The 16,425-nt window shown below is 55.5% G+C and overlaps 1 protein-coding gene across 1 annotated transcript; it reads left to right on the forward strand.

Moving 5' to 3' along the window:
* The first annotated feature begins 105 nt into the window (after positions 1-105).
* NPR1 (natriuretic peptide receptor 1) lies at positions 106-14,446 on the forward strand. The gene is made up of 22 exons (XM_086392780.1): positions 106-1,340; positions 2,019-2,218; positions 2,633-2,746; positions 3,156-3,291; positions 3,644-3,735; positions 4,332-4,467; positions 4,833-4,917; positions 5,867-5,987; positions 7,044-7,118; positions 7,276-7,353; positions 7,757-7,861; positions 8,115-8,186; positions 8,294-8,450; positions 8,726-8,881; positions 9,122-9,290; positions 10,240-10,386; positions 10,471-10,594; positions 10,752-10,820; positions 11,306-11,480; positions 11,712-11,810; positions 13,191-13,282; positions 13,435-14,446. The coding sequence occupies exons 1-22, from the start codon at positions 629-631 to the stop codon at positions 13,495-13,497; spliced, it is 3,177 nt and encodes a 1,058-aa protein (XP_086248906.1). The 5' UTR covers positions 106-628; the 3' UTR covers positions 13,498-14,446.
* Positions 14,447-16,425: the final 1,979 nt, after the last annotated feature.

The raw sequence follows: 16,425 nt of genomic DNA on the forward strand, positions 1-16,425 counted from the left end.
GGAAGAGGATCTAGAGGAAACCGAGCGGGTTGAGAGGCTCGGAGAGTCCACGACTTCGGGGCGGGGAGGAAGGAGTTAAAGATCCAGGCTTGGTTCTACGGTCTCGGAGTCTGGGAGGGGAAGCGGCCGGGAGGGAGGGTTCGGAGCTTGGCTTGGGTCCTCCCCAGTTCCCCTCGGACTGTCGGAGACTTGGGCCGGCCGGACGCCCCTTCTGGCACACTCCCTGAGCCAAGCGCTCACGCACACACACAAACACACTCCCCTTATCCTCCCTGGAGCCCTCTCTCCCATCCTTCTCCACCGAGCGCTCGCTCGCGCTCTCTTTTTCTCTCTCCTAACATACACACAGACACCCTGTGGTTCACACTCGGGTCCTCTCGGCCCCCGCGCTCTCCTCGCACCCACCTGCTCCGCAGAGCCCTGGGCACACCCCTAGGTCGCGCGCCCCTGGCGCCCCAGGAGCGGACTGTCGCAGCTAGAGGGGGAGCGTGCTCCGGGGTGAGCGCCCCCGCTCCGCCCCTCCTCCCTCCCACAGGGGCGCTCCCGGTGCCCGTACCGGCCGCTCAGCCGGAGTGGACGCTTGAGGCCATGGTGGGAGCGCTCGCCCACCACGGTGCCCGCTGAGGCCATGCCGCGCCCCGGGCGCCCCTCCGGCGCCCGCCTGCGCCTGCTTCTGCTCCTGCCGCCGTTGCTACTGCTCCCGGGCAGCTACGCTGGTAACCTGACGGTGGCCGTGGTGCTGCCTCTGACCAACACCTCGTACCCGTGGTCTTGGGCGCGCGTGGGACCGGCGGTGGAGCTGGCCCTGGCCCGGGTGAAGGCGAGGCCGGACCTGCTGCCGGGTTGGACAGTCCGCACGGTGCTGGGCAGCAGTGAGAGCGCGCTGGGCGTCTGCTCCGACACCGCCGCGCCCCTGGCCGCCGTGGATCTCAAGTGGGAGCACAGCCCCGCGGTGTTCCTGGGCCCCGGCTGCGTGTACGCCGCCGCCCCCGTGGGCCGCTTCACCGCGCACTGGCGGGTGCCGCTGCTGACCGCCGGCGCCCCAGCCGTGGGCTTCGGAGCCAAGGACGAGTACGCGCTGACCACCCGCGCGGGACCCAGCCACGCCAAGCTGGGCGACTTCGTGGCGGCGCTGCACCGACGGCTGGGCTGGGAGCGCCAGGCGCTCGTGCTCTACGCCTACCAGCCCGGTGACGACCAGCCCTGCTTCTTCGTGGTGGAGGGGCTGTACATGCGGGTTCGCGACCGCCTCAACATCACGGTGGACCACCTGGAATTCGCCGAGGGAGACCGCGACCACTACACCATGCTGCTGCGCACCGTGCGGCGTAAAGGCCGAGGTGAGAGGCAGGGCACACCCTCCTGGCCGCTTTACCTCCAGGCCCTCCTCGGGACTCTCTCCCGTCTGCACCAAACGTCTCCTCCTCTGGGCCCTTCATTCCTGCCTCGGCCTCCTCCGCCCCGTCCACCTCTGAGTTTCTATTTCCCTGTCTTTCTCCATGGTCCCCTCTCTTCTTCCTAGGCTCGCCTGTATTCTCACCTCCCCACTCCCTCGCCTCCTTCCCACCGATTCCTCCGGAGTTAACAGAGGTAAAAAAGGCCTCCAGCTACCACCTTGACACTTAGTGGGGCCCCGGCTTAGTTCCTAACCCTCTTTTTCTCCCCTATTTTCCGTCTTTTCCCAGCAGCCTCCTTCCCTCCTCCAGCTTCTCCTCCCGGAGCTCCCATATGCCCTCTCGTCTTCCAGTCCCCTCTCCAGCTGGCCCTCCTCTGCTCTCCCTGCTCCACACCTCACCTTCCCCACCTTCAGCTCCACCATTCCTGCTCTCCCTATCTGGCCTCCTTCCTCCTCCCCCTCCCACCACCTTCTCCCTCAGCTTTCTCCTGCTTAGCCTAGACTGAGCCAGGAGTTCCACTTAACCACTACAGGGTCTCAACTTCCTCCCCTGGGCCCGCCAGCTTCAGTTTCTCCTCCATTCCCTGACACCCTGGCTTCCCTGGCTTCTCTCTCTCCCCAGTTATCTACATCTGCAGCTCGCCAGATACCTTCAGAGCCCTCATGCTTCTGGCCCTGGAAGCTGGCCTGAGTGGGAACGACTATGTTTTCTTCCACCTGGACCTCTTTGGGCAAAGCCTGCAAGGTGCACATGGCATTGCTCCCCGCAGGCCCTGGGAGAGAGGAGATGGGCAGGATGTCAGTGCCCACCAGGCCTTTCGGGTGAGGGTTCAGCTTGGAAGCCCAGGCTGTGGGGCTCTGGGTTGCTGGCACATCGCTTCCGGGTCCTGGGTGCCTCAGTGTCTGAAAGGATTCCAGAAAAGGAGTTGTTGATGCTCGCTCGGAGGGAGTTAGGTGACAGAAGGGCAGGGGGCTGGGGCCAGGGGCACATAGAGGGTCGGAGGACTTCAGAACTAGGAGGCTAAAAATATGAGAGAATGCCCTTGAGGCAGGATAATGTTCACATCCCGTCGACATTCTCTGCTTTGATGCAGGCAGCACCTCATGCAGGACATGGGGTCCTATCTGACCTTGAGCTAAGCAGAGGTGCAACTCTGGGAGGTGGGCACTCAGGGTATAGGGAGGACCAGAGTCAGCATCCAACCAGCTCTCCCCTCTCCACTGACTCCTCCTCAGGCTGCCAAAATCATTACATATAAAGAGCCGGATAATCCCGAGTACTTGGAATTCCTACAGAAGCTAAAACGCTTGGCCCTTGAGCAGTTCAACTTCACCATGGAGGATGGCCTGGTAGGAGGGGGTCCTGGGTGATGTGGGCCCCAAATCTCCACTCCACAGCCCTCTGCTGGTCTCTGCCCTGCTTTCTCAGCCTCCCTCCTCTCCCCAGGCCTGCCCTTCTTTCCCTTCCCTTTGCTCCCCTGTCTCTCCTGATGATGGAGGGCGGCACTGACAACTGTTCAATCTCTGAACCTCAAATCTTTATCAGTAAAATGAAGACGATACGTCCTGCCCCACGTGCCTAGCAGGTGTACACAGATGTGTCTTATGAGTAGTGAAATCTCTCTGTCCGTACATGGGTGGGGTTGTTTTCGCCCATCCTCTTTCAAGTTCCCATTACCTCCCATTCCCTGCCCCACAGCACCCCACTCTGCACCCCTCATACTTCCCCCCAGCAGCCCAGCTCTACCTGCCCCTGCAGGTGAACACCATCCCAGCGTCCTTCCACGATGGGCTCCTGCTCTACATCCAGGCGGTGACGGAGACTCTAGCACACGGGGGAGCTGTCACCGATGGGGAGGGCATCACTCAGCGGATGTGGAACCGAAGCTTCCAAGGTCAGGGACTGCAGGTGGCAGGAATGGGCTACCCTGGGGCCCCAGGCAGGAGGCAACAGGAAGCCTCTAGGCCTGCAGTGCAGGTAGTCACTTACACACACCAGTCTCTTCCTCTCCTCCAAGCTGCCTTTAGGCTTTCTTCCCCATCTCCCTAGAGTCATCAAGAAGTCTTCTTAAGTGCCGAACACTAATCATTCCTGCTGATGACACATCTCTTTTATTTTATATATATATATATATATATATATATATATGCAGAGGGCAAGACAGATAAGATCAAAAGATAGAGATGAGGTCTGGAGTCCCTGAACTTCCACTCTCAAAACACAGCCATCATCCTCCATACCCCCAGGTGTGACAGGATACCTGAAAATGGACAGCAATGGAGACCGGGAGACCGACTTCTCCCTCTGGGATATGGATCCTAACACTGGCGCCTTCAGGGTAAGGTTGTGCCCCCAAGAAGGCACTGCCAACTGGGAGTGACATCTCACCTTCCTACCTCCCTGCATAAGAGCGGACCCTGGATAAAAGCAATCCAGCCAATCTGGAGGAACAACCAGAATGATAGGGACTCAGGTGTTGTCCTTGGGGAGCCCCATGTGTAAGAAGGGAACACAGCCCTGCCCTCAGCAAGCCCCATTTCTCTGAAGGTAGGCAGGATCCCCTCCCAGCAGAGACAGGCTATATTCAGAAGGAGGAGTATATGGTTTAGGCTTGGGAATGTGGACTGAAAACACTGCCTTTTCCTATTTTCTGGGTGCTTCAGTCCCAGATTACAAACTTCCTGAGTGTGGGCCTGTGATTCTATATAGAATATAGAAGCGCTTAAGTCACTTTCAAGTTTGTCCATTCTGATAACATGGGGCGTGGGTATGAGGCTCTCTGTATCCAGTCATGCCAGGGGCTCAGTGAGCTGCTGACAGTGCAGACACAGTCTCTGGCAGCGGAGACGGGGTAGGTGAGGGGCAGGACTGCTACCCTGGACAGGAGGCCTCACCAAGGGCCCTTGCCCACCCACCACTCCTGCCCCTCCACAGGTTGTTCTGAACTTCAATGGGACTTCCCAAGAACTGATGACCATGGCAGGGTGCAAACTGAACTGGCCCCTGGGGTATCCACCTCCCGATGTCCCCAAGTGCGGCTTTGACAATGAGGACCCAGCCTGCAACCAAGGTGACTGCCCCTTGCCTTCCTGGCCTCCATTCTGGAGACACTGCATGCTTCCTGTTCAGGGAGTCGAAGAGGTGCTACTCTCTGGCACTGACGGTTTCCCGCAGAGACTCCACCTGCCTTTTTTGTCCCTTCATCCACTATCTGAGTTCATTGATTAAATATTAAAAAGTTCTGGGACTTCCCTGGCAGTCCAGTGATTAGGACTCCATGCTTCCAGTTTAGGCATGGGTTCAAATCCCAGTCAGGAGAGGAGCCTGCACGCCATGCAGTGTGGCCAAAAAAAAAATTATATATAAAAAAGTTCTTTTCTCCTCTCCAATGTCTATCTCACATCTCTCTTGCTACAACTCGGTCCTCCTCTGTAGACCACTTCTCCACCCTGGAGGTGCTGGCTTTGGTGGGGAGCCTCTCCCTTCTCAGCATCCTGATCGTCTCCTTCTTCATATACAGGTGAGCCTGGGGATGAGGGTGGTGACTGAGGCTGGAAGGCCCAGAGAACCAGTAGCAGAGGAGGTGGCAGGGACCAAGAGTGGAGAGGGAGGGGTGTAGGGACAGCACAGCAAGGCCCAGGGAGATGGGGGAGAAAAGATACTAAAAAGCCCTACAACGAAGAAGGAGGGGAAAGGGCAAAAGCCCTACAACGAAGAAGGAGGGGAAAGGGCAGAAGCCCTACAACGAAGAAGGAGGGGAAAGGGCTTCCCAGGTGGTGCTAGTGGTAAAGAACCCACCTGCCAATGCAGGAGACTTGAGGAGGGACCAGAGATAGGAGTGGCCAAGGAGGATCTGGGAGATCCAAGAAGGAGCAGATCTGTTGGAGCATCATAGTATGTGGGTTCTGGGCTGAGGCTGGTCTATCCTCCCTTCCTGTTTGTACAGACCAGATGGGAAGCAATGTGTTGGACCCATATTAGCTGAGCAAGGATGATGGCTTGGCCATGTACCAGGGGCTGCACCCAGAGCAGAGAAGAGAGAAGGAAGACTCACTCCTGCCTTCTGGTGGGAGGCTGACAGGTGCAGGAAAAGTTGATGACAGAGGGAAGCAAGGAGGGAGAGAAGAAAATCAGGGCTGGTTGAGCATAAATTGTGTGCCAGGCACTTCCACACACATTTCTTTTCATTTTTATAACAATGCTTTGAAATAAACGTCAAGATCCCCAGTTTCCACATGAGGACTTTTAGACGTGAACATGAGACTCAGAGAAGAGAAATGACTACCCCAAGGTCCCCAGTGAGGCAGAATTTCACCCAAGCCTCCTGACTCAGAGCTGAGAGGCTGTAACTGCCCCACCCATCTCTCAGCTCCTGCAGAGATCCCAGGGCTCTGAGGAGGGGCTGCTGAGTACCCCCGCCCTGGGTCAGGGGCTCAGACGTGGGCTCAGGTGCAGGTTTCGTGCCCCAGGAAGATGCAGCTGGAGAAGGAACTGGCCTCAGAGCTGTGGCGTGTGCGCTGGGAGGACCTGCAGCCCAGTAGCCTTGAGAGGCATCTCCGGAGTGCAGGCAGCCGGCTGACCCTGAGCGGGGTAAGAGCTCCACTACTGGGGGGACGGGGCTGACCTGGGTACGGGGGCAGCTGGGTACCGGGGGCAGCACCTGACAAGTTAGGGTAGAGAGCAAGGTTCTCATCCCAGCTCGGCCTTCACTTGCTATGTGACCTTGGGCAAGTCACATACCCTCTCTGATCAGATTAACATCAGATCAGTCGCTCAGTCGTGTCCGACTCTTTGCGACCCCATGAATCGCAGCACTCCAGGCCTCCCTGTCCATCACCAACTCCTGGAGTTCACTCAGACTCACGTCCATCGAGTCGGTGATGCCATACAGCCATCTCATCCTCTGTCGTCCCCTTCTCCTCCTGCCCCTAATCCCTCCCAGCATCAGAGTTTTTTCCAGTGAGTCAGCTCTTCACATGAGGTGGCCAAAGTACTGGAGTTTCAGCTTTAGCATCATTCCTTCCAAAGAACACCCAGGACTGATCTCCTTTAGGATGGACTGGTTGGATCTCCTTGCAGTCCAAGGGACTCTCAAGAGTCTTCTCCAACACCACAGTTCCAAAGCATCAATTCTTCGGCGCTCAGCCTTCTTCACAGTCCAGCTCTCACATCCATACATGACCACAGGAAAAACCATAGCCTTGACTAGATGAAGCTTTGTTGGCAAAGTACCATCTTAGATAATGATTACATCCACAGAGCCTCCCTCACAGGTCAGTGATAGCATATGTGAAAATACATTTTTTTTTAAGTAAATAATGAGAACCTACTGTATCACACAGGGAACTTCTAGTCAATGCTCTGTGGTGACCTAAATGGGAAAGAAATCTAAAAAAGAAGGGACAGATGCGTACATACATTTGACTCACTTTGCTGTACAGCAGAGACCGACACAACGCTGTAAAGCAACTACGCTCCGATAAATTTTGTTTTCTAAAAAGTAAATAAATGAGGATTTCAGGATGAGCTGAAATTCCACACACTGAGCTGACGTAGGGGGACAGGATGAGGCAGCAGAGCTCAGCCAGCCAGGATGGAGAACTAGGCCCTCTGGCTGACCATCCCTCCTGCACTCCACCCCTTCAGAGAGGCTCCAATTATGGCTCCCTACTAACCACAGAGGGCCAACTCCAAATCTTTGCCAAGACAGCGTATTATAAGGTAAGTCTGGGTAAGACCATTGGTCTTCTGGATGGGGCAGGGCTGTGCTCTGATGAAGGACTGGGGAGGGTTCTAGGGCAGCGGTGGGCTGTCAGAGCAGTGGGGTTCCCAGTGCTGGGCTCTTTCCTCACAGTGACCACCTCCACCCCTTGCTCAGGGCAACCTCGTGGCTGTGAAACGTGTGAACCGGAAACGCATTGAGCTGACACGGGAAGTCCTGTTCGAGCTGAAGCATGTAATGTGTGGAGGGAGGGAGGCGGTGGCCTGGGGAAGAATCTGGGGATGCGGGGAGGTTGGCCCACAGAAGCAGCATGGAGGGACATCAGCGTATCCTAGGAAAGGGTGGGCCCTAGAGCCGTGGGAGGGGCCCTTGCACATTGTGAGTAGAATCACAGATGGGAGAAGGGCTACTGGAGATTTCCTAGGGGCTCCGCTGGATGGGCTTAGGAAGCAGAGGGAGTAGGGAGCAGATTCTGGGGACAGGTTCTTTCAAACAGGAGTGGGAATCACGGGAAGCTCATACAATGTCTGGAGAGAATACATTGGGACTTAGGAAGAGTGAGGGGTCCCTGAGGGCAGGGGCGATTTGGTGAGGAGTGAGGTCTCTGCCAGGCTCTGATGCTGGCTCTCACCTGCAGATGCGGGATGTACAAAACGAACACTTGACCAGGTTTGTGGGAGCCTGCACTGATCCCCCCAACATCTGTATCCTCACAGAATACTGTCCCCGTGGGAGCCTACAGGTGAGGGTGACAAGGGAGTGTCAGGACACCTGGGTCCAGCCCTGAGTCCGCCCTTGACTGACCATAAGGGAAAGCCTCTCCTTTTTTCTGACTTTTATTTTCCCCATCTGTAAAATGGAAGTGAGGGAGGGTGGTGGCACTAGAGTAAATACGAAGCTTTGTTCTGTTCTGCCAGTTTATGTCAGCGGGACCCCTGCACTTCTCCTCCTGGGGGTGCGTGCAGGGTACAGGGCTGACTCTCACTGTCCTGCAGGACATCCTGGAGAATGAGAGCATCACCCTGGACTGGATGTTCCGGTACTCGCTCACCAATGACATTGTCAAGGTAGGTTGGGTAGAGCACACTGGGTGTGGGGCGAGGGGCCAGGCAGGCCTCTTCTCTGGCCCTGCTTGGAGGTCCCACTCAGACCCCTGCCTCCCCGAACTTCCCAGGGTATGCTGTTCTTACACAATGGAGCCATTTGCTCCCATGGGAACCTCAAGTCATCCAACTGCGTGGTAGACGGGCGCTTTGTGCTCAAGATCACCGACTACGGGCTGGAGAGCTTCCGGGATCCAGAGCCAGAGCAAGGACACACCCTCTATGCCAGTGAGCTCCGCATGACTCTGACCCCTAACTCCTACGGCTAGCACAGCCCAATAGGGAGACTGATGGCCTGGCCTGTGATGGGCTCGGGCCCACCTTTCCTGACTCCCAGTTCAATTCATCATCAGTAGAAAGCCGAGTCAGACGAAGTCGTCTCAAGCCCCTTCTAGCGCTAGCACCCCATTTTGTCTTCAGATCAGCCCAGCCACATCCTTGTTTCCTGTCACCCCTTAGCTTTGGGGCCCTTCACCCTGTGACTCCTGACCTCTGACCCACAGAAAAGTTGTGGACAGCCCCTGAGCTCCTGCGAATGGCCTCGCCCCCTGCCCGGGGTTCCCAGGCTGGTGATGTGTACAGCTTTGGGATCATCCTTCAGGAGATTGCCCTGAGGAGCGGCGCCTTCCACGTGGAAGGTTTGGACCTCAGTCCCAAAGGTGAGAGGACCACACTTTCCCCTAATGCCGCCACACTCCACTGACCCCAGCTCCAGAGAGAGGGAACCCTGGAAACGCAGCCCCCTTCTCCCCCACTGTGGCTAGTGACCCTGAGCACGGTTGGCCCAGGTCCCTGCGGGGCTTCCCTGGCCCTTGCCCTGGTCCTGGGCTTCCCCACCTGGTTACTCAACAGGCCCCAGGTTGAACCCATCTCTCATCCTCTCTCCCCCCACCACACAGAGATCATTGAGCGTGTGACTCGGGGCGAGCAGCCCCCCTTCCGGCCCTCCCTGGCCCTGCAGAGTCACCTGGAGGAACTGGGGCAGTTGATGCAGCGCTGCTGGGCTGAGGACCCACAGGAGCGGCCGCCCTTCCAGCAGATCCGCCTGATGTTGCGAAAATTTAACAGGTCGCTGGCGTTAGTCCTGGGTCATCCCAGCCTCCTCCACCCATGGCAGCCACCATGTATCCCACGCTTAAGTCTTATCCCTGTGGTGGCAGAGCCCATGCACAGCCCCCCAGACATATCCTGCTCCAGCCCACCACAGCCCCTCAGCCCCCTTTGCGAATACCGGAGGACCCAGTTGTCCCCACAGCCACCCACTTTTCATACCAGTCTCCTCCCTGGCCCCTTCTCCACAGTCTTCACTGGTAAGCAGAGTAAATGGACTTCAACCTCCTCCCTTTGCCTCTCTGTCCTCCCTGGGAGCTCCCATCCACCCATTGATCCCCTTTCCCAGTTGCTCTGTGGGGGCCAGTCCCCCAGGCACACCCCTTAGCTAGTCTGTGCCCTCACTCTCTTCTCAATTGATCCCTGTTCCTCTCTACCTCCTCTGTGTGCATGTGTGCTAGGTCACTTCAGTCGTGTCTGACTCTTTGAGATCCTATGGACTATACAGCCTGCCAGGCTCCTCTGTCCATGGGATTTCCCAGCAAGAATACTGGAGTGGGTTGCCATGCCCTCCTCCAGGGGATCTTCCCGACCCAGGGATCGAACCCTCGTCTCCTGGGTCTCCTGCATTGGCACACGGGTTCTTTATCACTAGCACCACCTGGGAAGCCCTCTATCTCCTCCACCTCCTTCTAGCCTACTGGTGTTCAACAATATGAGCAAAAGAGCCAATACGTCTGAAGCTTCACACTTGACCCTGGGGACTCAGGGATGAGTTGGACTTTCTTCTTACCCTCTTCCCCTGCACTCCCATCCTGCTGTGCCCCCAACCCTGACCATCTCCAGGGACTCTGCTGCAGTATAAGTTAACTTAAGTCTGGGTAGGGTGAGAGCCTGGGGTGGGCACTGCAGGGTTGGGCATGCTGCTCCCCCTCACCACCACCCCCTCCGCCACCCCCGTCCCCAGGGAGAACAGCAGCAATATCCTGGACAACCTGCTGTCACGCATGGAGCAGTACGCCAACAACCTGGAGGAGCTGGTGGAGGAGCGGACCCAGGCCTACCTGGAGGAGAAGCGCAAGGCTGAGGCCCTGCTCTACCAGATTCTGCCTCAGTGAGTGCCTGTGCTTGGTGCCCCCGCCAGCCCTGCCCTTGCCCCGGCTCATCTTCTGATCCTGCCTCGTCCCTGACCCCTCAGCTCAGTGGCTGAGCAGCTGAAGCGCGGGGAGACGGTCCAGGCCGAAGCCTTTGACAGTGTCACCATCTACTTCAGTGACATCGTGGGTTTCACAGCCCTATCAGCAGAGAGCACGCCCATGCAGGTGAGTCAGGCACAGCTACAGGTGTGAGAGCAGCCAGGTGTGCTGTGCTGGCTTTTCATCTCCATCTCACAGGTCTGCCTTCTGGGTCTGCATTTTCCACCTGAGCCCAGGTGGGGTCCCTTACTCCTCACCCCTTGTGGATTCTCTTTTCTTCCAGGTGGTGACCCTGCTCAACGACCTGTACACTTGCTTTGATGCCGTCATAGACAATTTTGACGTATACAAGGTGAGTAAAGATGGGAAGGAACAGGCAGACAGTTGTGGACAGGGTTACAGAAAAGTGAAGGGTAGAATGACATAGAGCCTTAAGAGAGAAGACTATCCTGAAGAGGGAAATGGCAACCCACTCTAGTATTCTTGCCTGGAAAAGTCCATGGACAGAGGAGCCTGGTGGGCGGCAGTCCATGGGGTCACGTGACTGAGCATGCGCGCATGAGGTGGGTGGAGGGAGATGGCAATAAACAGGTGGAACTAAAAAAAAAAAAGAGAGAGATAAAGTAGACCAAGGGACGTGAGCAAAGACAGTGTCACGAGGAGGTGTCACGGGGAGACCCAGGAACCGCCAGAAAAACAGGGCGGAGTATGGAGGATGAGCAAACACAACGGCTGGTAGACGGGTGGATTAGGAGCCAGTGCCCTCTGGGTGATGGCCCACACTGGGAAGAGAAAGTTGGAGCCCTCAGGTCCTGCTCTCTCTCGTGACCCTCACAGGTGGAGACCATTGGTGACGCCTACATGGTGGTGTCCGGGCTCCCGGTGCGGAACGGGAGGCTGCACGCCCGCGAGGTGGCCCGCATGGCCCTGGCGCTGCTGGACGCGGTCCGCTCCTTCCGCATCCGCCACCGGCCCCAGGAGCAGCTGCGCCTGCGCATCGGCATCCACACGGGTGAGGCTGCGAAAGATGGGAGACCAGCCCCAGCGCTCTCCAGCTCTCCCTACACACGCGCATACACCTACACCTCCTCCTACACACACCCCTGGGCTCCCACGGACCACGGATCCCACCTGCTGCCTCTCCTGGGGCACCCTACTCTAGCCTCACCCTCTGGCCCCACCTAGGTCACCCTCCATTCCTCCCACCTACTCCCCTGAACTCATGCGCTTTCACTCCCTTCAGGACCCGTGTGTGCCGGCGTGGTGGGGCTGAAGATGCCCCGGTACTGTCTCTTTGGGGACACAGTCAACACTGCCTCACGAATGGAGTCTAATGGGGAAGGTACTCTGGGTCCCCTGGGTGGGACAGGGAGGGCAGGGGGGCTGTAGTTGCCCAACTGGCAGCGGATGCCTTCCACTCCCTGTTCTCTCTCTTCCTGAGTTGCCATCTCATAAGGGTTCAACCTGGCCAGGTCACCTTGAGTCTAATCAGAGACGCAGGTCCCAGCTGCTCCCTTTGCCAAACGACAGAAAAGTCTTTCCAGACCAACGTCTGACAGTTTCCAGCAGGAATCTTACCTTTAGGGCCCTCTTGGGTGTGGTCAAAAGGGCTTCAGAGAAGCCCACTTGGGTCTGAATCTCAGTTCTGCAACTGATGTTTCATGTCAATTTGCTACACCTCCCTGAACCCCTGTTTTCCTTATCTGGAAAATGAGAATTAAACATCTACCTCAGAAGAGTTATTTGAGAAAGTCATATAACATGACTAGCACGTAATAGTTGTTCAGCTTGTCTGAGCTTCAGCTGTTTGTCTTTAAAAGGATGATGTCTTGGGGTTATAAAAAACACAGCACAACCCCTGGAACACAATGAGTATCTGATAAATGCTTGCTCGCAGCTCTTCCCTTAGGCTTGCTTCCTGTTGATCTGCTTCCTGCTGTAGTCAACACAATTCAATTCAGTCACCATTTATTGAGCAACTACTGAATACCAGGCCCTGGAATACTAAGATTACCTAGACCAGTTTGCTATGGAGTCAAGGAAGGGCTGCGGGGAACAATAGTCAGGAGGCCTGGGCCTGACCTCAGCAGCCTGCGCAGATCTCCTCTCCAAGGCCTGGGCTCCCTCAACCCTAATGTGAGGGTGCTGAGTTAAAAAACGATGATGGCAACCAATTGTACAGTGCCTCCTAAGTGCCAGATTCTTTTAAAATACTTTATGAATAACATTAAGTTTAATCCACTCAGGAAAACTTTGAGATGGGTCCTGTCACTCTCAGCATTTTGTAGACAAGGCAAATGAGGCACAGAGAGTTAATATTACTTCCCCAGCTGAGTGTCCAAGCTCGGGTTCGAACTAGGCAGCGCAGGCTCCAGTGTCTGAGCCCTTGACCTCTACACTCTACTATAAGCTGTGTTGTCCAATATGGTAGCCTCTGAGGCATTGCATTTTATTTATTTATTGCATTTTAACTATTTCATTTTAATTGCAACTTAAATAGCCACATGTGACTAGTGTCTATCATGGTGGACAACACAGCTCTGGAATTCTTAGGGCAAGCCCTGTGTGGTCAGACACCATGTGGAATGGGTGGGACTCTGAATTAGGAGGCTTTCAGGGCTAAAGGAAGGTGGGAAAGCATCTTTCTAGCCCCACGGCCCCCAGTCTCCTGCTCCCAACTCTTGCATCTCTCGTCTCCCTTCTCCTCCCTTATCCTACCCAGCCCTGAAGATCCACTTATCTTCTGAAACCAAGGCTGTCCTGGAGGAGTTTGGTGGTTTCGAGCTGGAGCTTCGAGGGGATGTAGAAATGAAGGTAGAAAAGAAAGTCCCTGCCCTCACGACCCCTTGAGGTCCCTGCAGGGCTCACCTTCCTCCAGGCCCCTTCTCAAGCAACCATCCCCATTCCCACCATTTGGGAAAGTGGATGTATCACTCCCCACCCCAATGGCCTCTTTTTCCCTCCAGGGCAAAGGCAAAGTTCGGACCTACTGGCTCCTGGGGGAGCGAGGGAGTAGCACCCGAGGCTGACCTGAGTCCCCTCCTGGCCTTCCACTCCCCCCTTCCCTGGGCCGGAGATGACAGAGAGATGCCAGCATCAGCCCGTCCACAGCAACCCCACATTGCCAAACAAGTGGCTTGAATAACTCAGATGTGCTGACCCCAGTGGAGACACCAGATACTACCTCTGACAGAGGACTGGTATGGGGGAGAACTTGGAGCCCACAGGACGGGACCAAAACTCACAGTCATGCCCAGGGAACACACACACACACACACACACACACACACGTAGGCACACACACTCACTCTCCATCCTATCCCAGCCGAGGCCAAGGTGGGATGTGGATTCCTTAATCCTCCTGCCCCTCCCTGTGCCCACTGTGACTATTATGGGCCGGGGGCAGGGGGGGGGGCAGGGGGGGGCGGTGGGAAGAGCCCCCTGAGTGGGAATAGGAGAAGGGACTAAACATGGATCTAGGGGCTGGGGGAAGCCCACATCTGGGCCTAGCCCACATGGGCCACAAGCACCCTGAATCCCCCGTGACCCAACACAAGATATTCAGCACATAGGGGAGAAAGGGAAGTACAGAGGGCCGTGGGCTTGCATGCCTTGCTTCTCCTGAGTGGAGACCATGAAAATCTTTATTCCAGTGACAGTGTCCTTTCTCGAGCCAGGGTTGCCAAGAAACACAACCATATTCTCTACCCTCAGCTTTAAATAAGACGTTTCTCAAGCTGGCAATTTAATATGTGAGAAAGTTCCCTTCAACTTTGAGGAGCCAGTGTAACAGCCTATGAGTGACCCCAGCAGTGCTGACTCTGTTGGTCTCAGGATCTGTTTACACCCTTAAGAATTACTGAGGGCCCCAAAGAGCTTTTATGTGGGTTTTATCTATCGATATATTCTGTATTAGAAGTTAAAACAAGTCTTTATTAACTCATTTAAAATAACTTTAATAAACCCATCACATGTTAATTTTTTACTGCTTTATCAATGACATTCTTGAGAGAAACTGGCTTTTGTTTTTTGTTTTTTTTTTTGACAATGACTGGTTTGGTGCTACTGCCTTGATTTATGCTAAGACACCAGCCTTATCAGTACACATAACAACACAGTCAGTAAGGTAAATAAAAAACTTCCCTGGAAATCCAGTGGTTAAGACTCCATGCCCTTGATGCAGGGGCACAGGTTTCATCCCTGGTCAGGGAACTAAGATTCTGTGTGCTCTTCAGTGCAGCCAAAAATGGTAAAATAATATATAATTAGTAGGATTATGGGGAAAAAAAACTTTTTTTTTTGGCAATGCCGCGCAGTTTGCAGGATCCTACTTCCTCGACTAGGGCTTGAACCCAGGCCACAGCAGTGAAAACACCAAGTCCTAACCACTGCACTGTCAGAGAATTCCCATGAAAATCTTTTTGACCTCATCCATCCCCTGAAATGGAGAAGGAAATGGCAACCCACTCCAGTATTCTTGCCTGGAGAATTCCATGGACAGAAGAGCAAAGCAGGCTACAGTCCATGGGGTTGCAAAGAGTTGGACATGACTGAACTGACTGACTGAGCAACAGCCCCTGAAAGGATCTTGGGGGCTCACAGAATCTGTGGACTACACTTTGAGATCTCTATTTATTTGCTCTATTACCCAATGACCAGCATACAGTAAGAATATAATGAATGCAGACTGAATGGGCAGTCCTGGCACCTGCCCCAGGAGGTCTGGGAGCCAAGAAGGAGGGTGGGGTGGGAACATAGGGATCCCCTTTTACCTCAGTTGAAATGTGGGAATTGTCCACCTGCCCATCCATTCCCCTGACAGTGCAGGCAAATGTGAGTGATAGTTTACAACTCTCAGTGGGGCTAAGGGCCCTCCTTTCTCTGCTCCGGCCACCCACCCCACCCCCTTCCTGAGCAGGCAGGCAGGAATGTGAATGCGGGGGAGAGGTGGCTGCAGTTTCACCTCCCCCATGGGGAAAGAAAGTGCCAGACATTTCTTCAGTACCATCCATCAAGTGCAGACAGGCCCCTCCTCCGACCTCTGCAAGCCTCTTCCTGGAGTCCACGCCCAGCGGCACTGGAGGTCAGGATGGTCCAGGGAGAGCTTGGAGGTCTGCCTTGGAGACAGCGCTCCTTGATACACAAGTGGCTGAAGAAAGGATAAATTGTCCTCCCTTTGTCTAATGAGCCTTCTAGAATATCCTGTGCTCCCTGCCCACCATTTTTGGCCTCAGTCAGATTTGATTTATTGGGAGAGGGACCTAACACAGTCAAATCCTCACCCTCCTCAGCTGGGGACAAATAGCTCTGGGAAGGCCTAACACAGAAGGGTGGTTGCCTTGGTAACACGGCAGCACATCCAACTTCCTGATGGGCCCTGGTGGCCATGTTGACTCCCAAACCCCCATTCCACCTCCCCCAGGGTAGTGACAATCCCAGAAGAGAGAGGAAATGCTAAAGAGAACTGTGGGGCCTAAGAAGTCAGATCAGGGTGGAGGTTGGGATATCCAGGAGACTGGGGCTTTGGGGAGGGGAGACTGCAAGAGATGAGGTGGGGAGGGAAGCGGGGAGCTGATAGACTGAGGAGCCCCAGTCAGACAATTGTAGGAAATTGCCGGTCAGATCCTTCCGGGGCAGCCTGGCTCCGCTGCGGGCACTTGGAGGGGAGGGGGCTGGGGGAGTGGGTGTGAAGACAGGCCAAGGGAGTCGATAACTTCAGTAGCTCGAGAACTTTCACTGGAACTGAGGAGATTTCCTTCCGGAGTTAGGCCCTCGAAGCCAGGAAGGACTGGGAAAGCCATTACTGAGGGGAGGTGGGGGGGCGGGTAGGCGGGTAGGGTCTGAGGCAAGCAGTAGCGCCCCCCCGCTGCTAGAAGGAGAGACGGATTTGCGCCAGGACCTCCGCCCACGTGGGAGGGGCTGTCTAGCCTCGCTTGAGTTTCGCCGGCTGTCCTGCA

Source organism: Bos grunniens, chromosome 3 (genome assembly GCF_055505025.1).
Source record: "Bos grunniens cultivar Pamir isolate PY7600 chromosome 3, Bosgru_T2T1.0, whole genome shotgun sequence".
Taxonomy (NCBI): domain Eukaryota; kingdom Metazoa; phylum Chordata; class Mammalia; order Artiodactyla; family Bovidae; genus Bos; species Bos grunniens.